The sequence below is a fragment of the Equus asinus genome, chromosome 7, assembly GCF_041296235.1.
Source record: "Equus asinus isolate D_3611 breed Donkey chromosome 7, EquAss-T2T_v2, whole genome shotgun sequence".
NCBI lineage: Eukaryota > Metazoa > Chordata > Mammalia > Perissodactyla > Equidae > Equus > Equus asinus.
In genome coordinates this window covers 55122091-55146121 of record NC_091796.1, presented here as the reverse complement: position 1 = coordinate 55146121, position 24031 = coordinate 55122091, and the positions used below count along the sequence as shown (strand labels likewise).

General features: G+C 35.8%; 1 protein-coding gene across 18 annotated transcripts in view; it reads right to left on the bottom strand.

Annotated features, from left to right (window-relative positions):
• RBBP8 (RB binding protein 8, endonuclease) overlaps positions 1-24031 on the bottom strand; it is a 103753-nt gene that overhangs the window by 20493 nt on the left and 59229 nt on the right. For 7 of the 18 annotated variants that reach the window (XM_014837284.3, XM_014837288.3, XM_070513402.1 and 4 more), the window contains exons 6-14: positions 20764-20830; positions 13835-14010; positions 11251-11355; positions 9052-9149; positions 8190-8302; positions 6213-7110; positions 6004-6130; positions 3802-3890; positions 2512-2629 (exon numbers count right to left, since the gene is read on the bottom strand). In XM_014837284.3, coding sequence (XP_014692770.2) covers positions 2512-2629; positions 3802-3890; positions 6004-6130; positions 6213-7110; positions 8190-8302; positions 9052-9149; positions 11251-11355; positions 13835-14010; positions 20764-20830 — 1791 coding nt within the window. The remainder of the gene's footprint in view (positions 1-2511; positions 2630-3801; positions 3891-6003; positions 6131-6212; positions 7111-8189; positions 8303-9051; positions 9150-11250; positions 11356-13834; positions 14011-20763; positions 20831-24031) is intronic. The other 11 variants (XM_070513397.1, XM_070513394.1, XM_070513395.1 and 8 more) reach the window with 4 other exon arrangements.

Here is a 24031-nt window from a genome sequence, read left to right as displayed (position 1 = left end):
TCCACACATATCTATGGACAGCTAATCTTTGACAAAGGAGCTAAGAACATATAATGGAGAAAGGAAAGTCTCTTCAATAAATGGTATTGGGAAAACTGGATAGCCACATGCAAAAAAACGAAAGCAGACCATTATCTTTTGCCATACACAAAAATTAACTCAAAATGGATCAAAGACTTGAAGGTAAGACCTGAAACCATAAAACTCCTAGAAGAAAATACAGGCAGTACATTTGTTGACATTGGTCTTAGAAGGATCTTTTCAAATACCATGTCTGCTTGGGCAAGGTAAACAAAAGGAAAACTAAACAAGTGGGACTTCCTCAGACTAAAGAGCTTCTGCAAGGCAAAGGAAACCAGGAACAAAACAAAAAGACAACCCACCTACTGAGAGAAAATATTTGCAAATCACATATCCAACAGCGGGTTAATCTCCAAAATATATAAAGAACTCATACAACTCAAGAACAAAAACACAAACAACCCAATCAAAAAATGGGCAGAAGATCTGAACAGGCATTTTTCCAAAGAAGATATACAGACAGCCAACAGGCACATGAAAAGTTGTTCAACATCACAAATCATCAGGGAAATGCAAATCAAAACTACACTTAGATATCACCTTACATCCGTTAGAATGGCTATAATCACCAAGACAAAAATAACAAATGTTGGAGAGGATGTGGAGAAAAGGGAACCTTCATACACTGCTAGTGGGAGTGCAAAATGGTGCAGCCACTACGGAAAACAGTATGGCGGTTTCTCAAAAAATTGAAAATAGAAATACCACATGACCCAGCTATCCCACTACTGGGTATTTATCCAAAGAACTTGAAATCAACAATTCAGAGGCTTATGCACCCCTATGTTCATTGTAGCATAAGTCACAATAGCCAAGAAGTGGAAGCAACTCAAGTCCCCAACGACTGATGACTAGATAAAGAAGATGTAGTGTGTATTTATATACAATGGAATACTACTCAGCCATAAAAAAAGACAAAAATGTCCCATTTGCAACAACATGGATGGACCTGAAGGGTATTACATTAAGTGAAATACGCCAGACAGAGAAAGACAAACACCGTATGATTTCACTCATATGCGTAAGATAAACTAACACATGGACAAGGAGAACAGTTCAGTGGTTACCAGAGGGGAAGGGGGTCGGGAGGTGGGCATAAGGGGTAAGGGGCACACATATATGGTGACTGACAAATAATAACGTACAACTGAAATTCCACAATGTTATAAACTATTATGACCTCAATTAAAAAAATGCAAAGTATCTTCTTAAGAAGAAAGTTAATAGCCATGTATTATAAAAAGACAACATATCAACATTAAGGTTTTTCTTTTAATAAGTTCTGTCTTCTCCACCCTGGCAGCCAACTACTTGATCATATGGATAGTTGTTCATTACTGAAGAACAAAGAATTAAGGTAAAGTATTAAATTTTTTTCTCACTTACTACATTTAGGGCAGCAAGAGGTAACGTGTTTCAAAAGAAATAAGGATAAGACTGGCTGTTTCATTATTCAGCCCGGAGCAGGTAGGCTAAGGAACATTCAGCAGAAGATGGGGAATGCACAAACATCTGAATGTCTTTAGTTTCTAACAGATGATCACTGGAAAATGTCTCTGCTTCTAGCAAGGCATCCCCATGTGGCAGTTCCTAACCCTTTCCTACGTAAGGGTGATAAATGACAGTCTAGTTGACCTGATGTCATATGCCTCTGTAGTTAGGAATGTTCCTAAGGTGTTGCCAACCAAAATCCTTCCATTGAATATTAAGGTTTTAGATGAAGAACTAACAGTTTCTCGTTTCTCACTACAAAGGGCTGTAGATCCCTAATTTGGCCAAATCCCCTTTTCTGTAGAAGCAGAATATAGCAAAGTAATTCAGTATATACACTATCATTCTTAGTTTACTGCTAATTTGCAAATCTATACTAATACTTCTCAGTAGAATCCCCCCTCTTTTTTTTATAAAATTTCTTTGGAAAATCCTATTTCTAAAACAGGACTCTCAAGATTCCCTTTTATATCTTTTATAAAAAGTTCTCAAAACCAAGGATCAGCAAACTTTTTTTTAAAGAGTTGGATATTTACTAATTTACTAAATATTTACTAATATTTTAGGCCTGTGGGGCCAATAAGGTCTCGGCAGCAACTACTCAACTCTGCTTTTGTATTGTGGAAGCAGCCGTAGGCAATACATAAACAAGTGAGTGAGGCTATGTTCCAATAAAACTTTATTTACAAAACTGGCAGCCAGTGTGATTTGCAGACCCATGGAAACAATATGAATTCTTTCTGAAATAAAATTTATTTTGGTTAAGGATTTTTTTCCTGAAATACTGAAACTCACCTTTACTAAGAAGAAACTAATATTATCAGAACAGCAAAAAAACTGGTTTATGGTGAAGAGGTGACTTGTGCTCATCAGTACAATGGTACAACTATAAACTTCCCTCCACATTTTTATTAAAATTAAAAATAAATCAAATCTTACTTGGACTTTTTTCTCTCTTCTGCTCTTGCTTCTTCATTTTTAAAAGCACAGTTTCACTAACCAATGTACAGTCCATGTCCACTGTCTCTCCTCCTGCTAATCTTGACTGACTGCTATCCTGAGTATTTAAAAATTCAGAATTTTAACAATTATCCCTTTATGGCCTTGTATTTACTTAAAAAAATTTGGTAAAATATACTATAACACAAATTTTATCATTTTTCTATGTACACTTCAGTAGCATTAAGTTAAATTTACTTTTACCCTTTAGGAGTATAGAAAGATTTAGGTTTTATCAATAAGCCTGTAAAATATTTTAGCTTCACTATTCACACATCTTCCTTCAAGTCCAGGAAAAGAAGGACTAGTGACAAGGAAGGGAGTTATATACCACTGAACTCCCTTGAGCTTCTCCTTCCTCTCTTCTCCAATCTACCTCACAGGAATGAACATCGATGTACACAAAGAACAATTTCATAAATCAAATCTGATTTCTTGATAAATATATATGACTCTAGCAACTGTTAAATACTTGATTAATATGCTACCAAGTGAAAAAGAACTTCTCAAGCTATATAGAACCTAAATACAAGCCAAAAAAATTATTTCCACTAATTTTAATTTTTTGTTTTCTTTTGAGGAAGATTAGCCTTGAGCTAACATCTGCCAATCCTCCCCTTTTTGCTGAGGAAGACTGGCCCTGAGCTAACATCCATGTCCCTCTTCCTCTAGTTTATATGTAGGATGCCTGCCACAGCATGGCTTGCCAAGCGGTGCCATGTCTGCATCCGGGATCTGAACTAGTGAACCCTGGGCCGCTGAAGTGGAATGTGAGCGAAGTTAACCGCTGCACCACCAGGCCGGCCCCTACTAATTTTAATTTTTTAAAAAAAATACAGTATTTTAAAAAATAACCAACTGGGAAAATGAAAATTTTTTCTTAATGGTACATTATTTTAAAAGTTAGTCAAGGCATATCACAGGGTACTTTGATAAAAAATAAAATCATTTAAAATATGTTACTAGCTTTTTGCATTATTTTAAAACTATAACATTTTTCAGTAAAGGGCTTTAAAGCCAGAAAGCACTATCTTTTCAAAAATACCGTCTTTTCAAAAATACCGTAAAGTTGGAAGAATAAGCATTTTTATTTCTTAGTTTTCTGAATAAATAAATGCAGGTTTTAAGAGGTATGTGATCATCTCAAGGTCACAGAGTGAGTCAGAAGAGAAGAAGGACTAAAACTCACTAGAATAACCACATGGGCTTTGGTTTTACTTTCTCACTTACCTTTGTGTTGATTACAGTAATATCCATTTTATACTGAGAAAGGTCTGCTCCTGGATCTACACTCCACTGGGTATTTTCAAAGGACGTATCTTAGATAAGGAGAAAAAAATACCCAATTAAAAATGGATTTTAAAAATTCTCATCACTTTAAAACATATGGGACCCACAGAATGGGAGAAAAGTTTTATAAATAATACATCTGGTAAAGGACTTGTATCTAGGATATACAAAGAACCCTCACAAATTAACAACAAGGCAAATATCCCAACTAAAAATCAGCAAAGGTCTGAATAGACAGTCCTTCAAAGGAGATACACAAATGGCCAAAAAGCTCATGAAAAGATGTTCAACATCATGAGCCACCAGGGAAAGGCAAATCAAAACCAAAATGAGAAGCCACTTTCCACCCATTAGGATGGCTAGAATCAAAATGACAGATAACAGTAAGTGCTGGGGAGGATGTGGAGAAATTGGACCCATTACACGCTGCTGGTGGGAACGTAAAATGATGTAGCTACTCTGGAAAACAGTTAGATAGTTCCTTGAAACAGAGTTAATTAGCCTATGGCCAAGCAATTCTACTCCTATATATAACTCGAGAAAGACAAAAACATACATCCACAAAATTATACATTAAGTATTCATAGCAGCATTACTCATAATAGTGAAAAAAGTCACAAAAGATCATATGTTGCTTGATATCATTTATATGAAAACTCCAGAATAGGCAAATCTATAGAGACAGAAAGTAGATTAGTGGTTGCTTAGCACTGGGGAACAGGGAAGAGGAATGGAGAATGATTACTAACAGGCACTGTCCCTCTTGGGGTGAAGAAAATTTTTCTAAACTTAGACTATAATGATGGTTGCACAACTCTCAGAGTTTACCAAAACCAGTGAGTTGTACACTTTAATGGGTAATTTTTACCTCAATAAAATTTTTTTAAATTAAAATTATAACATTGTTTGGAGGGGTTTTTCAATGTATGTAGATACACATGATAATTACATAAAGTACAGTTCTAGAACATCAAGTAGTACAATATTAAACCTAAGCAGACTGTGGAAGCTTAAGCAGGTATACCATAATCCCTAGAGCAACCCCGAAAAGAAATCAAAACAAAAAGATAAAGTCAAGAATGAGAGTGAAAAACATGTTTTCATACAGAGACTGAAACTCTTGCTGGAAGAAAAACTAAAGACTGTGCTTAAGGAAAATAAACCCAGAATGAAGGAGTAACTTTCCAATGAATAAAAGGAAAACAGTGTATATGAAGGGCAGAAATATTCTGTATTTTGTGGCTAAAAAATGAAAAGACTCCTTTTAAACACAGAAAAATTATGAAAATATTAAGACACATATTAGAGCAAACAATGTTTTCAAACAAGAAGTTTAAAAACCCATATAAATGTAAACATGGATATGTATACATGTAAATACAAAGAAAAAGGACAGGCTACTTTTGGGGTGAGGAACAAGGTCTGGATGATGAAAATACTACTTTAAAAACTAGTTTAGGGGCTGGCCCCTTGGCTGGGTGGTTAAGTTACTGCGCTTTGCTTCAGCAGCTCAGGGTTTCGCCAGCTCAGATCCTGGGTGCAGACATGGCACTGCTCCTCAGGCCATGCTGAGGTGGCATCCCATATGCCTCCCCTAGAAGGACTCACAACTAAAAATACAGAACTACGTACCGGGAAGCTTTGGGGAGATAAAGGAAAAATAAAATCTTTAAAAACTAGGTTAAATACTAGTTTAAATTTTTTTGAACTATTTTCCTCTCATTTTTATTTATTTATTTATTTATTTATTTATTTATTTATTTATTTATTGTGAGGAAGACTGCTGCTGAGCTAACATCTGTGCCAGTCTTCCTCTATTTTATAGTATGGCTTGACGAGTGGTGCTAGGTCCATGCCTAGGATTCAAACCCCAGGCCGCTGAAGCGGAGCACGCGAACTTAACCACTATGCCACTGGGCCGGTCCCTCTCAATTCATTTTTTCAAATGCATAAGAGCAAGAAAATCACACGTAAAATGAAACCAATGAGAGAATCATCCCATAAACACAGAAACAGGCAGCAAGAAATAAGGTATTTTTTCCCAAAACAATTTCATCTATTCAAAGAATGTAAATAACATATTACAATACTCAACTTAAAGTCACTAAGAAGGAGTAGAAATACTGTTTAGAGTGCCCACACCTTGGCTGTCTTGTGGAGACTTTGCTTTAGCATTTCTACACGGATTTAACTGAAGAACAGACGCAAGTTCACATGCTCCATGGATTGACCTGGGTTTTCTTTTTATTGGCTCATGAGAACCAGCACCCTAAAACAGAAAGAATTATTAGCACCTAGATAAAATCATAAACAATCATTTTAATCAAAATCCTTGACCATTGAACACAAACCTTCATGTCATCAAAAAGACTCTCTGTCTCCAAACTTTCACGTGGACATAGAGGGATTTTAAAGACAGGATTTTCTTCCTTTATTTGTAATGGTGTTTTATTATCTGGAGAGGATTTACTCAAGGACTGGAGGCCGCACTCCTGTAAACAGGGCTCCTCTGGGGAATCTCTGGTTAACGTACAGCTCCCACTCAAGGCCTTGCGGCTTGAAGAAGAGCTCTTCGGGATGGGCTTCAAAGCCTCAGAGAGAGTCGCCTGCCTAAATCTGATTTTAGAGGGCTCACTTCCTTGGCTTTTCTCTTGACGCTGAATAGCTGAAAATCGATCAGACAGATCCAGAGGTTTGTCCATCACATAGTCTCCGTTCAAGGAAGAATGACTATCCGGTGGAAAAGGAAAAGCATTTTCTTTATCAAAAGAAGCTTGGGGGCAGCTTACTTCATCTTCACTTTCTTCCTCAATTCTCTTCCTTTTGGATGTTCTGCCTCCCAATGATTTCAGGGGCATCACATGTTTATCCTTATCAGTAATAGCATCTTTAATATGATCAAGATTCTCCTGTTCACTTGTGGATTCACTTATATTTTTATTTATAAGCATTTGCTTATTAGAAGATGATTGGCTAATGATCTTGTTCACCTCAGACCCAAGATAAAGATGTGTGAAAAGGGCATTATCTTCAGATTTTGATCTAGTTTTCTCTGATCTAGAGTCAGAAGTATTGCTGAAAGGTGCCATTTTCAGATGGTTTTTTTTCCCAGTCTCTAAAAGAGAAGGGGACAAACTTGTATTCAAACCTAAACTGCTTTTCACATTAGACGTAGCTCCAAATACAGGAGATGATACCCGAGTGGGCAACTCTTCTTGAGGAGGAGTCTTTGAATTACAGTCTGGAAATCTAAAAAAATAAAGAGTGGTAAAATTTTTTTCCTTCTAAAGACATAGAGTAAAAATTAAAAGACAAGTGTAATGAGAAAGCTTTTGCTAATACAGAATTATTAATAGTAAGTTTTTATCCATGTATTAGAGGCAGATGATTAACATTTAAGATAGGGTATAGTTGCTGGCTCCTCTTCATTTAGCTGACAAAAAGCAGAGGAAAATGATACAGTAACTCAGTCTCAATATCATAATATTGCTATCCATAAATATTTAATTTAAATAACTTCATTATATAAGAAAATCATATTTTACTAAGTTCCAATGAGGACCCAACTTTCTTTGTTGTTACGAAATCTGTCATGAGTAACTCCAAGAAACGACATTCCTGTATTACAGGATTGAACATAAATTAAGACCAGCCTGCCTGTGGCAGAGGGACGGCTGCAGTGGTGGAAGAGCATCAGGTTTAAGTTTGGAGACAGGGGATGGGCAAGCTCCTACTCTAGAACTTAACAGCTATGTGGCTGTGAGCAAGACACTGACCCTCATTCGAGCTGCATTTCTGTTGACTGTAAAAAATGGAAGTAATAAAACCTACTTTAATTAGAGTTACCAAGATGACAAATTGTTATATATGTATCCAAAACCAAAGGTCTTTTAAAAAGCAAAATGCTACATAAACATAGGATTATTAGTTAATGGATGTTCTGAAATTAGTAAAAAATGAGATGCAACACAATCTTGGAAGCTCATCCAAGCTTACAGATGCATTTTATGTAACATCCAGTCTTGGGAAATACAAACCCAGAAGGGATGAGTGGGTCTTTAAAGGGGCAGAGTAACAAGGCCGGGAACTCCTAAGTACTGCTTGATACAAGTCTAGAAAGAATATAAAAATAATATTCATCTCTTTGCAATAATGCAAAAAGCCCTCAATTGGTCATAAACTGGGTAAAATATTTTTTAAAATAAAAATTAATACAACCAGAATAACAAACTATATGCTGTGTGGGAGAAATAGTTTAATTATATGGAACTAATTGAATGGGATCTCACCAACAGTTTATAAGTTTTTACCAAAGTGCCCCAAATTACCTTAAACTATCTTCACTATTTCTTGCAGATTCCTCAAAAGGTTGTTTCTTGTGATCTCCTTCCAGACAGTGGTAGAGCTCATCATCAAGAGGGCTCACGGGACCTTGAGGTTCCTTCAACAGTAATATATAAAGTACATAAATACAATGGAAGATGATTCATCCTTAAAAAGGAATGAAATACTGATAAATGCTACAAAGTAGATGAACCTCAAAAACAAGATAAGTGAAAGAAGCCAGACTCAAAAGCCACACAACATATGATTCCATTTATATGAATTATCCAGAATAGGTAAATCCATAGGACAGAAAGTAGACCTGTGGTTCAGGGACTGCGAGAAGGGGGAATGAGGACTGAACATTTAACAAGGATGGGGTTTTCTTCTGGGGTGATGAAAATGCTTTGGAACTAGATAGAGGGGCTGTTGTATAATATTGTGAATATACTAAATGCCATTGAATAGTACACTTTAAAATGGTTAATTTTATCTTATGTGCATTTCATGAAAAAAAATCCTGAAATCAACCCAAAGGTTTAACTCTTCTCTTAGATGAAACAGGACAGGGCTAGGGAGGAGAGAGAGGGCGGGGAAGAGGGTGGCCAAATCTTCTAAGTCATCATCAGTTCTCTAAATTTTGACGCAGCCCATAACCTATATCCCAAGAATTCTAAAGACCCTAGATTTCTGGGACTGCCTGGGATGGACAATATAAATGGGCCTCCTGGCCACGTCAATTTTGTTCTAGGCCTTTATCCAATGATCTTTGGAAAAAAATACTTTTTCTCTTGCTCAATTCTCTAAAAACTGACCTAAAAGGACACCAATTAATTCACATTAACACCAAATTCAACAATTACTTACAGATTCTTCTTGAACACTAAGTCCAAGTGTTTCAGCAACAACTGTAGCTAAATTAAAAGATGATTTATCAGTGGGATAACTGCTTGTCCCATGTGCTTCTAAGTAAGAAGAAAAAACAATCACACAATTGTAGCAGCTAGATGTATAAAAAAATACAAAAAGGAATAAAAGGCTCAAAGAACCAGTTTACAAGATGGCACTAAACAATTTTTTAAATTCTTTGCAAAAAAGCCCAAAATATTTACTATAAATGGCAATAAGTAGCAGGTATCTAGCGTCTACACTTGCCAAACTTTTTCAGCTAAGTTTTCTACTTCTTCTAAGTGAACTGAATGCAAGAGGTAGATTATTTTTTATTGCTAGTGAAAAAAAATCATAAAAATAAATGGGTTTATTGTGACCTAATATATAGCATGAATATCAAACCATATTTATAGTACCTTTCATGAAAACATACTTTGTGGGAGAGATTTTCAGCACTGCATAATTTCCAAGTTTTAAGCTAACACATAATTATACAGAAATCACCTATGTTCATGTATCTTATAAAGTTTTATGCATTCAGACTTCCAATAACTCAGCAAGTACTTATGGAGCACATGCTATGTTCCAGGGATTATGCTAGGCACTGGGTGAAAAGAAAAGGTACTTGTCCTCAAGGAGCTTATAGGCCATAGTTGAAACAGAAAGGTAAAAAGGAAAATTGCAATAAAATGTGACAAACATTATATAAAGGTATATAAAAAAGGGGTAATTTAAAAATAGAGAAAGGACTCTTAATCTGCCATGGGAAATCGAGGAAAGCCAGACCAAGTGATGCCTAAGAGAAAGGGGAATTTGACAGTCAACTGGACTGGGGGCAGAGAAGGATTCTAGGCATGTGTAAGGGTCCACACATGTGAAACAAGACTGCAGGTTCAGGGAACTACATGTGGTTCAACTGCTGGAAACCAAATGCAAAAGATACAGTAGCAGCAGGACAGAAGCCCAGATAGGTTGGTGAGGTATCAGATTATCCTAAAGAGTTAAAATTCATTCTGCAGGCAATGAAGAGATTCCAAGGTTTTTAATAGAGGACAGATGCAATATTTGGGTTAAAAAAAATAATTCTAGCCATGATAGGCTGATGGAGCAAGAATCAGTCACTAATAGGCAAGAGGACTAGTTAAGAGTACCAACACAGTCTGACGAGAGACGCTGATGGCCGAAACTAGGAAAATGGGGGTGCAGAAGAAAACGCGTGACAGATACGTAGGAGAAGCAATCAATAAGACTTGGAGACTATCTCAATATGAGAGAGAGGAAGGAGGAGTCTAGGGGTGACTCAAAGTTCTTCAATTTAGGTAACTCAGAGAGGTAGCGTTATTCACTGAGATTATAAATAAAAGGATGAGAAGTAGGTTTGACACGACAGTTTCAATTTTAAACATGCTGAAATTGGAGGATATCCAGGTAGACGTGTTCAACAGCAGGCAAATCCACTGGTTTGGAATCCAGGAGAAAAGTCTTGGACAGAGATATAGATTTGGGATTTATTATCGTATAGGTTGTAGCAGAATACTAACTCTAGGTGAGCTTCCTCCAGAAAGAGATAAAAAGTGAGACAAGAAAAGGCCCAGGACCATACACACTGGGGACAATAACATTTAAAAGAAGAGAAAGAATAGCCAATAAAGGAAGATGAAAAAAGTACAATAAGAAGTAAGAGAACCAGGAGAGTGGCACCACTTCAAAAAAGAGAGTGCTCCATAATGTCAGGTGTCATAGAAAGGTCAAGTAGGATAAGGAGCGGGAAACAGTCATCAGATGTAACAATCAGGAGGTCACTGATGACTTTTGTCAGAGCAGTTCTAATGTAATGACTGAGAACAGAAAGTGCGAGAATGTGTTCTCTTTTTCTCCCCATTCCCTCTCCCTCTTCTTGCCCCTCCTTCCTCCCTTCCCCTGCACAGTAAAGCCTTGTTTACTCAAAATTATTAGCAATTTGTATTTATATATATGGGTAGGGGCATTAATATGAATTAATAATAGTATAACATTACTTTCCAATATGAAAAAGACTGCTAAACAATTAGTAATACAAACAAAATTATGTGCAAAATATTTTAACATATTGTCTTATTCAGAATGTTGGCCCCTCTTAACCCACCAATAACCACAAATTTTAAACTTATAAATTAATCTCAATATCTTGCTTACTAGCCATTGGAGACTGACTTTGATCACAAGTGTCAGCCACTAGAGTTTCATTTTCATTAGGCTTTTGTTGTAGATGAGTTGAAGATTTTGGAACTTTTCTCAATTCTAAGGGAAAAAACAAGAGATATTACATATAAAAAATCATGAAAAATATTATTTGGATAAGCTAATACAAATCTGTCTTTTTGCATGAGAAGTGCCATTTTATTGATAAAATTTCAATATTCTAATAAAAAGTTCATCTCTTTGGTTTCATTAAGAAACAAAGCTGGGGGGCGGGGGGGCGGCCCGTGGCTGAGCTAAGTTCGCGCGCTCTGCTTTGTTGGCACAGGGTTTCACTGGTTCGGATCCTGGGCGTGGACCTGGCACCACTCATCAAGCCATGCTGAGGCGGTGTCCCACATGCCACAACTAGAAGGACGCACAACTAAAATATACAACTATGTACTGGGGGGCTTTGGAGGGAAGAAGGAAACATAAAAAATTGAAAAAAGAAACAAAGCTGGAAATTACAGGGGAGAGAGAGGACTAGAATTTGTACACAAGTTTCTTCGGACCTAAGTCTCCTAGAATTGTAATATTTTAACGAATCTTCTTTTCCTTGTGTATTTGTTGCAAATCAGTAGGTTAATTTAAAATGAATACTGCATCATACAGCTCTACAATCCTTGTTTTAGAGTTTCTATTTTCTGGAAGGAAATCCTGAAATATGCTTTATCATAAATCATTCGAGTGTTTAAGGATTTAATTCAAAGAAAACCAAGACACAGCAAAGGGAAATAGACTTTTACCAATTATAACTTGAAAATGGTATTAAAAAGCGCTATACACTTGAAAATAAACAAGCAAGGGTGGTTAGAAAAGAGAAAAGGACTAATAGTCATTAAATCAGTTTTAAAATAATTTGCATGGCTCAAAAGTTACTTTATATTTTAAAACCAAAATTTCAGATTTCAAGTAAAAAGGATCAGAACAAGACTAAAGCAGACAAATTAAGTTTTTAAATAGTTATACATTATTCTCAATCAAAAAATAAACCAGAAGCATTTATACTGGATATAAAAGACTTTCCTAATAAATTGCTGTGATTTGTTTTTCTGGCTATTCCTACACATGGATTTAAACATGATCTAAATTATGCAGTTGCTCATCTGTGGTGATTCATGTCCTGTCTGCAGCAGACTAAAAGGCCAATGAGTGTTCAATTCTAGATTCGTGATCTTAATTGTACTTTAGCTCCTAATTACGTGTAAGATTTTTAACAGTTCTTCTGTTTTCCACTAGATGGTGATGCAAGCTCATGTAAAATGGGGGAAAATTGTGTCAATTTTCCAGTAGAAAAGAATAAGATCTACTTATTTTTTTAAAGGCATAGCTACTGCCAAATTTATTTGCATTATAAAAACGTCTCTAGGACTATACACCCCTTCTCCCCAAACAGTTTAGGTTAAAAATTAAAGTCTTTACCATTTACTTTAGATCAACATTAAAAGGAATAATCATTGTATCATGTCACATGATACATTTCAGGGCTACATGAAAAGGTAGTTCCAAAGCATTTAGCAGAAATGGTAAATTGGCCTGGAATTAGAAATATGCCACTGATAAGCCATCAAGCAGATACAATATAAAGCCATTTCTTGATTACCACCAATTGCTACAAATTATAAAAAAACAAGAAAATAGTCAGTCAAAGACAGCTCCAATGGTGGGAGGAACCGCAGGCAAGACCTGGAAAGTACAAAAGTTCAGAGCCAAGAAGATCCATATCTGAATTTTGACTTACTTATCTGAATTTTATCTACTTACTTGACACATGTCTCTGAGTGAGTTATTTAACCCTAAAGAACATATCTTTCCTCATCTATAAAACAAAGGTGCTAATAGCTACCTTGCAAGCTTGTCATGGAAATTAAAATACAATAAAATGTACTCAAATCACTCAGCATAATACCTGGCGCAGAGTAGGTGAAAATTAATGTTAAGTTCCTTTCCTGTTTCTTTCTATCCCACTCCAATATATACACATAAGAATATTTTTAAAATGAAAAGAAACAAGACTATTCACTGTAATTATAAAATGCTGAGCATTTATATATTCAGATGAGCGATACGTGTCTATACATAACACAGGCAGAAAATGCCTTCCCAGTCACTTCACTAACGGAAGTTAAACTCACAGTTGTAACATAAGTAGCCTGACAATGACTATCTTCTTTCCACTAGATTGAATAACATAAAAACTAACAATAGGGATCAGCCCGGTGACATAATGGTTAAACCCATTCCACTTCGGTGGCCTGGGGTTTGCAGGTTCAGATCCCAGGCACAGATCTAGCACTGCTCATCAAGCCACGCTGTGGCAGTGTCCCACATAAAATACAGGAAGACTGGCACAGACGTTAGCTCAGTGACAATCTTCCTTAAGCAAAAAGAGGAGGATTGGCAACAGATCTTAGCTGAGGCCCAATCTTCCTGACAAAAAAACCCAAAGAACAAAAAAAAAACCTCCCCCCAAACCAACAACAGACAAATACATTCTTTTTACAAAACCAGATAACTGAAGTACAACTCCAACCCTTACCATCTGTACACAGAGAGTGTTCCAGTTTAGTATGTGTTTGTTCTATGTATCGGACATGGAGGTTCTCCTTTCTCCGTAGCCGGTTAATGCCAGAAAAGGAAAAGGCCGTTATTGGTGAATCTGGAATAGCATTTTCCTCAGATTCAAGCTCAGTTACTTGATGCTGCTGGTCATTCCTAGAGGAAAATAATGACAATTGAAAGAAAACTAATTCAACAAATATTTATTAAAACATCTTCATATAGTATGGAGCGACAGCAGAACACAGGTATGAAGCTGTAGAGAGAGAATTCCTTGCATCTAATGCTTCCAATCTAAATATAAGGATTAGAGTACCAAGTGGGGAATATTATTGTGAGTAGTAAAGTACAAGGTGTGGTCAGTGGCACCTGAGGTGAAATTAAAAGGATTTCAAATGGCAGAGAAAATCAGCAGAGGATCCACACAGTTTGAGTCAAGGCAGGCAGTACTGTGTACTTGTCTTAGAGAACGGCAAGCTAGGACTACAGAAGGAGAGCCTTGATTAAGTGTGCACATAAATAAGAAAACAAGAAGAAAGGAATTACGGTTTTAGAGCATGGAGGTAATGCGATAATCTAGCTGCAGTGTGCAGCAGACTGACTAGGACAGACAGAAAGGAGGCAAGGAAGTCAATTAGGCAACGGGTGTAACAGTCGATGCAAGAGCTTCTGGGGGGCGAACTAGGATGCTGAAAATAGCTATGAAAAGGAAGGGATCAATGCTAAACACTGTGGTAAAAGAATGAACACAACTCAGCAAACAACAAATATAGGGTGATATATAATGTTAACACTGATAACTACCAACATCTGTTGTGGGTTTACACTGCCGGGCAGTGTTTAAAGTGCTACACCTATCAGTTTAATTACCACAACTGATGAGGTATTATTATTACTCTCATTTTACAAATGAGAAAATGAAGACACAGAAGTTAAGTCACTTACTATAAGTCACTTACTAAAATAGTAACTAACAGAACCAGGATCTAAATCTCAGCAGTCAGACTCCTGGGACAATGTTGTTAACCATTCAACATGTTATCCTTAGTGTAGACCATGAGACTAACGACTGACTACAAGGATTCAAACTTTGACTTTCCACCACTGCTTCTATCAGCCCCCGTTCCAGTCTACTCTCAACACGTCAGCCAGAACAGTCCTATTAAAACTTAAGTCTTATTACGTTACCCCTCTGATTAAAACCTGCCACATTTCCCAGTTTTACTGAAAACACAAATCAAAGGCCTTTCAATGATTCACAAGGTCCTACACGATCTGATCATCCCCTCCCCCTCCCACCTCTCTGGCCCCTGTTCTTTTTATATTCTACTCCAGCCACACTTGCTTCCTCGAGATTCCTCAAATACACCAGGCATACTCCCCTCTTAGCTTCTTTGTTCTAGTCCTTCCATCTTCTTGAAATGCTTATCCCCAGATATCACATGGCTAATTCTCTCATCTCCTTCAAGTCTTTGCTGGAGTTTTTCTCATCAGTGCCTACCTTGAACATGCTATTTACAATTGAACCCCCTTCCCACAGGCTAGTAATAGGAGTACTTGTTATTCTACTCTGTTTACTTTATCCATGGCACCTACTGCTGTCTAACATAGTATATAAGGGATCTGTCAATTGCTCACCCGCCAGAATGTAAACTCTAAGAGGATAAGGATCTTTGGTTCACTGAGGCATCACAAGTGTCTACAATAGTAGGTACTTGGTAAGTGCTCAATAAACAGCTGCTGAACGAATGAATATGAGAGATTCCTAGATTCCACTAAAAGAAATAGATTTGTGCTGATCTGGGCATACGTTCTTGCCCAACTCAATTCAGGACTAACGGCACCTAAAGATTGGATTTGGATTGAATTGTGGTTGACAAAAATAAAGTTAATGAACTCAGTTGACTTCTCCATGTCAGATCATTACTGACCTATTTGCCAACCAATTCTCACCAGTCTGTCAGGCATTTACGGTTTACATGACAGAACTAGTGTGTTCTATTATACTCATATCGACTTTCAATACTATTTCCAAACAAAGAATAATATGAGAATTTTATAAACTATGACCAACAGATTTAAAAAAAAATTAGAAGATAAAGATTAATTTTTCCTAGCATAGATTTGTATCTTAATTTCCTGGATAATATCAATATTATTTGTGGTCTATAACCCTATATTCAATACAGAGGAAAATCTTTAGAATTAATATCCAATTTTTAACCTCTCCATACAATTCTACTGTCTTATTCTGGAAAAATAAAGTAAACTAAGGTCATATGAGAACACCTTATAAATTAATGAAGCGTGAAATCTACCTGACCTAGCTTTAACTAATCACGTCACAGCCCACCTACCTCTTAGTCATAAAAATTCAACCTGAAGCATGAATGAGTGACAGAAGAAACTGATTTCCTGCCAGAGTTAATCTAGAAGTAGCTGGGATAACAACACAAAAACAAAACAAAACAGAAGTTAGCTCTAACTAGAGTTGTCCAAACTACGTAAACAAGTGCTAGCTTTGTCCTCTTTTGTCCTTTGTCATAAAAGGGGGAAAATAACCCAAACCAACTTCCATGTGTTCACCAAATTTCTTCTTTAAAGCATTAGGGCTCACTGATTTTCTGAGAAAAGCTTAAAAAGTTCACACCATGGCTATTGGTTAATTATATACACTAAGTCATCTATCTCCTTCCACTTTTCTTTCTAATGGCTTGAGAGTAAATTTTTTTTGGGTGTCTGTTTTATTTGTAGGCCTCCCCTTAAATTGCAGTGAAAACCACTTCAGTTGTTCCTTTTTCCAAAGACTTTGTATAAAGATCCAGGGTTTCCCTACATAAAGAGTCTGTGAAAAAGTTTTCAACATTCATCTTTTCTCCTGCTAAAGGAGAGATCGAAAGAACCTTATTTCCAGTTAAAATACAATTCAAACTTAATGAGGCAGTTATAGCCATCAAGTTCACTAACCATTCTGATTTTCAAAAAAGGGAAGGAGACGTTTCCCTAAAATACAAACTAGTGAGTCTGATGTCCTGAATCTCTTGGAACCAGTGTAAGTTTATTATATGAATAATTCAAATAAGACATTTTTAAAAATAGGGCTATTAGGCCAGTTGTTCTGAGGACCGCTTTATTGTATACCTCGCTCTCAGGAAGGCATCTGACAATGATTCTCTTGATATCTTCTTATTGTAAACAAAAAGAAGAAATACCAAACTCGGTATTAATAGAGAAAGATAGACTCCTAACTCACTGAATGATATCACACAAAAAATTATTATTAACGAAGGAAATCTGTAGTAGTCTGCCTCAGGGTTCCATCCTCAGACAGGTTTTAGTCAACATTTTACTTATGATTTTGATGCAGGCCACTGATAGAATGTCAAATTTGTGGAAGACACAAAGCTGAGAATAAAAGCTAACCTAACTCATGGCAGGAAAAAAACAACACATAAAAGACCCTCAAAGGTTGGAATAATGGGCAAATCTAACAAAATGAAATAGAACAAGATAAATGCAAGATATAAGCCTTACTGAGTCAGAAGAGGAAGAATCCTCTTCTGGCACCACTTAGGTAACCTTCTGAGGCTGTTTCAGCATAAAATTAAGAAAGGGTATACAAACTGCGAAGTGAGGCAAACCTGGGTTAGAATTCTGGGTCCAACACTTTCTAGTCACACTGGGTGAGTTATTTAACCTTTCTGAGCCTCAGTTACCACCTATAAAGTAGGCATGGTACTGTACTTTCCTACTTCCTTTTTGTAGGGAAGTTGTGAAAAGGATAACGTATGTAAAGATGTAATCCAACACCCAGAAAATAGTATTTAATCAATAGTGCTATTACCTTAAAATGAAGGAGTAGGCTAAAAGATATAAGGTTTCTTAAACAACCTACTATGAAGTCATGACTCTGACGTCCTGTACTTTTATCTAAAACAAGTCTACAAGTAGAGGATAGAGAAGACTTTGACTTAAAGGGTCTAGTTAGCAGCAAACCCAATAAGGAACCACCAGTAATACATGTATCTTTTGACTACATTAATATAAATAAAGATACAGAAAAATGGAGCGGGCAGTATCGCTCTATTGATCAGACTATAACTAGAATACTGAGTTCTTACTTAAGATACTGATAAACTAAAACATTAAAGAGAAATAGTACTTTGAAGAATCTTAAAGTAATGACACGAGGAACAGTCAATTAAGAGAGGATATTTACTCTAAAGATAAGACTCAGGAGGGCCCTGATAGTTGTCTTCATGTAAACAAAGGGCCATCAATTATGAGAGGGGTATACTTGTTCCAGATGGTCACAGAAGGCAAAATCAGAATCAACAAATATAATTTGTACCTAGAGTGATTTCTACACAAATTTAGAACTTTCTAATAATTCCATCTCACTAAAATTAAATAGGCTTGGGAAACAGCAAATTTGTACTAGAGGTGTCTAAACAATGGTTGTTAAAGAAGTTATACAAGGAATTCAATTTAGAAGAGGATGTTGAATGAAATGAATCCTACAGTCCTTAAGTGTATACACGCCTTTGACTTTCACACACATTCATTTCCCAAAACAAAAAGGGTTATAACCTCAATACCTAGTTTATTTAATTATGTGCTTTCTGTAAATGGGCTTATAAGTAACCTATATGTACACTTTATAATGGCAAATTTTTACTGAATAATTTCTTACTATAGTGTCTGTAAATAACTGTCCTACCATACAAGGTTTCTGTAACGTCAAATCCAACTCAGATGAGTTAGAATTACTGCATTTAACAAGCCGAAGTATAAGGCAAATATTTTTTCTAAAGTTGAGGGGAATTTCAGGCACTAATAGTATAATGTTACAGTACTATAGGTATCCAGAGGAAACTGGTTGCCTTTACAAGATAATACTTGCTATTTTTTTTAACTGCCAAGCAAAGAAAATTTGTTTCAAGAGAACAAACTATAAAAGAAGTTGGCTCATGGGAATAACAACTATCATATTTCAGAAGAGAACCGAAAGACACAATAGATGACCTCTTACACTGTTCTAAGGCATGTCCTAAATAAAACATACATGTTCTGAGCTCATCTATATGATTAATCTTCATTGTAATTTCAAACTTCAGCTTTTACTTCTTTTCTAAAATATCAGTGAGCTTTAAGAGGAAAAATCTGTGACTTTGAGAATACTAAAAATAAACTAATTCTGATTGGAATTCATATTTTTGCCAAGCAAATGACATTATCTAGTTTCAATACACTTTAAAGACCTTGGTTTTTGAGGCATTCACCTACCTAATTCCGTATTAACCTCTATACATTCGTTATCTTATTTATCTTTGGTATTCATAAATATCAAGGTTGATATGTTCAAAATACCATAAGCTAAATCACTTCACGTAACGTAGCTCAATGCATGTCAACACTTATCTGAAATCTTCAGAATCAGATGTGATTCAGAATTTAAATTTTTTCTTAAATAAAGGATAATTCAGAGCATATACAGGTTACTACATAATTATTTCCAGTAGAACCTAAGGCATCATCCTTTAGTCAAGCATGCTGATATTTCAACAGCAAAACATAGCAATGCTCATACGAAGTGAGACAAATAAGGACTATAAACAGCATCTTGCCAGTTGAGGTGAGATTAGGCTGTAACATTTCAAAAAAATCTTTTGGGTTTTGAATCATATATCAGAGATTGTGGATCTGTGTCTTGCCTCACTTCACTACAGAGCTTGAGTAAAATCAGAAAGTGCTGACATTTTCATAAACGTTTTGCAACCTCTGTCTGACCCCATAGACTTCTTTCCTCATTTGACTATTATCCCCCTGAAAATTCCCTTTGGTTACCAATATTCAGTAGACTGATCACATGAGAGGAATATCAAAATCCTATTGGACATTCACTACCTAAAAGTATACTGTAAGGATGTTAATTCCACTTGTGAGACGTGTTTATACATGAGGCAATAACTATTCTAAGCCAAAATAATATGTTACACCTGCTTAGTTTACCAAAGTTTTTGTACATGTCCCTCAAATGCAAAGGATCTTTAAGAACCCTATAAAACCATTACGACTATCCTGAATCCTAACTCAAAAAATATTACACAAGCTTTACATAAATGGGAACTAAGAGCTGGCCATATCTCTGCTCTGCATCAGTCAGGCCATACCCAGAAAAATAGATTCTTTTTTAGATTCCACTGTTGCGTAATGGAAAGCACAGAGGCCTCTGCGTCAGAAGATAGCAGACTGAGTGATGTCTTACTACCTACTAGCTGTGAGACCACGGCAAGTTATTCGACTTTTGTGCGCGTTGGTTTCCTCATCCATAAAGTAGAGATAATAAAATTACCTTAAAAGAATCATAGTGAGGATTAATAATAAATATGAAACACAAAGAAGAGTAACTAGTACACAGGATAAAAGTTATTATTTTTATTCTTTAAGAGAAATGGGGGGAAAGGAGAGAGGAACAGATGGAGAAAGAAGTTCTCCAGGCCTGAGAAGTGTGTAGAAGGAAAACTTAATCAGTTTGCTTTTATGAAGCTTCTGGGAAAGGGCTGGAAGAGAGGTGACAAAAACCAAATATTTATTTGAAATATAAGTATTTTAATAATTTATTATTTATAATAGGTTATAAAAATTAAAATGCTTTAAATTAAAATGTTCTGATACTTTACATATTCATGCACTAACCTAAAAGATGCATATACATTCTTCTTATATCCTCCCAAAACACAAAAACATAGCCATTTTCTTTGTATCTTTTTTTGCAGAACATAATAATTTTTAAAAATGAAATCTGTAACTCAACATATCTTTACAGTTTGTTAGCTAATTAAGATGAAGAAAGAAAAATGGAGGAAAATACTCAATTTTCTGCTACAATTTAGGAAAAATACTTACTCAATTTTCTGCTGCAGCTGTTCAGAAAGCTTTTTATTTTCTTCCTGTAGAGTATTCTTTTCATTCACTTAAATATAATGTGAAAAAGAAGGCACATATTACAGCTATATTAACATGTATATCAGGCTTTTTCAATGATTTCCACAATTATGAAGAAATTAGGATTTCTAATTCTAAGTCATAATATTAGTCAGGGTTAATGCTACTGTGCAAAACTAATTTGTTACTAGGTAGTGATTAATACATCTTATGTTGTGCCAGTTCCATGTAACTGATTAACTGATAATTTTATGTAATGCTTGTGGGCAAAAAAGAGTACTTCACATACTGGGGAGTATAGTCTAATTATTCATATTGAGGACAAGAAAGCATTCCATCTGGTTACTCAGTCCTACTAATTTCAAATACCCTTTTAGTGAGAGTCAGTTATCCTGAAATAAATCTGATCATAAAAGAAACATAACACTATCAGTGTAACTTTTATAACAAGCACTACTTAAGACAAATTTTCTTCCTTAGTCATATTCTATGTTTCATGAATAATTATATTTTCAGTAAAATGTAAATATATCCACTGAAGTACTATAAATTTGCTGAATCTACCTTAACTAAATTTTCCTATCCATCGTTATTTTACTTATAAAGCAGAAAACCACTTTGGGGCTATTATTTCTGCTGCAGCCAGCTCAAAATTCTTATCAATCCTTAGTATGATGTCAGTAGTTAAGCATGTGTTTTACTCGGAGGACTATATCCAAGAAATCAAGTCATAGTAAATACAATTAACCTTTACCAAAGAAAGTTAATCATATTCCAAAAATTTGTTAATAATTTAGTGGTTTACAAATCTAAACATATTTCTTACGTTGAGTAAACAAAAATTTTTTGACTATTTACAATATGTGAGATAAACTACCTCCTGTGGAGGATCTAAAAAACCTTAAGATACAGACAATAACCTAAAGGAAAGTGCCCTCTAATAACAGACAAGATGTTACATAAATATGTTTTATACAACTGAAAGTGACAAGGGCGTTACAGAGGTACAGATAAAGTACCAAAGGAAATTCTAAGGAGAAAAAGGTTACTTTGGGCCCTCGAGAAAATGAGGAAAGGATTCATCAAAGAGAGGACAACTGAGCTAGTCAGGTGACCATTCTATACAGAGAATTAATGAAACAAAGTTAGAAAGATCGGGTATCATAAATGGTAGAAAGCCTTCAAAAGCAGGCTAAGATATCTGAATATTATCTTAAAAGATTATCAGGCATCATTTTTCAAAGATGACTGATGAGAAGATTGATTTGTCAGTATGTATAGCATATATCAAAGTGAGAAGAAAGCACTGACAAGACAAGCGAGGCAATCAGAAGAAGTCAGTATCTGGACTAAGGTGGAGGTGCAGAAACAGAAGTGAGGACTGGCAGAAGAGCTGGTACAGAGGCAGAATCGGTAGTTATTTGGCAACTCATCCTTTGTAGGATGAAAGAAATCAAAGATGACCTTAGCTTTCGATTAAGATGCTTTACTTGACTCTCCCTCTCCAAATCCCAATGAAATGACAAAAAACCTCTAAAAATAAGTTAACTGCAATACTGAAAAACCAGAAAGGGTGCCACTAGCAGATCAGAACTATGAAAAATTCCTGAATGATTTAAAAATAGCTAAGTTCAGACTGATGGTAAAATCAAAGAAAGAGCCAAGTGGGTTTTCTAGCAGAACCTCATAGTAATTCCAATATCAGAGGCAGCAAGGTCCAGAAAATGCTGAATGGTAAATAAAGGGTGGCTAATAGTTGCCCCTAGGCTAAAGGCCTGAGGCTAGATCTCTGGAACTTTTAATGTAGGAGAGTCCATTAATAAATACTGAAACAGAGACCAAGACAGTGCTCCCAAGCAACTTCTAGCAACCACTAGAGAAGGCACCCCTATACCCAGAAGACAAACTATCCATATACCCTACAGAAAAGCTCTCCAGAGTCAAGTGTCTTCTTCTCCCACTTTCAGCCACTGGAGTTGGGCTTCTGTAAATCAGAACCTGCGTTCACTATCAGCAAAGCAGGTATTTTTCCTTGAGCTAAGGAAGTAAGATTGCATTTAACAAAACCATCAATTTAGAGACATCTACAACCACAGATGATTAAGAGTCAATAAATACTTAAAAAATAAAATTTAAAACACTTAAATTTTTTTAAAAAAACTAAAAACCAGTCCAAAATAAGAATTAACTTCTGGATAAATAGTTTTAATAAAGCAAACAAAAGATATCTAACATCTTCAGAACGATTTCAAAGGCTGATGGATCCATTAAAAAAAAGCAACAGGCTGCCATGAAAAAGAAACGAAGGTCATAAATATTAAAAACATAATAAATGGGATGGAAGTAGAATAAATGTGATTGAAGACAGAATTAATATCCACCTAAGTAATTCTCCCAGAATTCAGTATAAAAGAAAAGTTAGGCAGCATGGGGACCCAGCATCTGTCTAATAAGAGTTCCGGAAGAAGAGACAGAAAGAATGGAAAGGAACAAATTCTCAAAGAAGTAACAGAAAAAACCTCCTCAGGCTAAGCCAACAGTTGAGGGTGGTAGAGTAGATTAGATGTTCTAACAAAGTCTTACCACAAAACAAGTAGATCTTGCATAAAAACATAATTTTTACTAAACTGCTGAGCTCACAGGAAGAGAAATCCAAGGGACTCCCATACCACCACCACAATCATCAACAAAAACGAAACAAAACTGTGAGCTAAAACTCAACCAGTGTAAGTAAGCAGATGTTGCTACCAGCTCTGGTGGAGGGACTGAACCTGAGATTGCCAGTTTAAGCCAAATTCCTGAAACTGAGCCAAAGTGATCCTAATTAACTTACCACAAGAGTCAGTAGAAAATAACTCATATATAGATTACCAAGTATTTCAGATAACAGAATTATCTTATATAGTAATGAAATGTTCAAAGGTTTAAAAATGGAATGCCTAAAATAAACACATTATAAGTTATTACAAAAAAGAAGGTAGGCAAAATTGAGATGAGCATCAATAATAATGAAGGCAATGGATTGGCACACATTGGATACATAAAATCCCATACGTCTATTATACTCAAAAAAGAGAAAGCCAGGGCCAGTCTGGTACAGTGGTTAAATTCACATGCTCAGCTTTGGTGGCAGGGGTTTGCAGGTTCGGATCCTGGGCTCAGATCTACACACCACTCATCAAGCCACGCTGTGGTGGTGTCCCATGTGCAAAATAGAGTAAGATTGCCA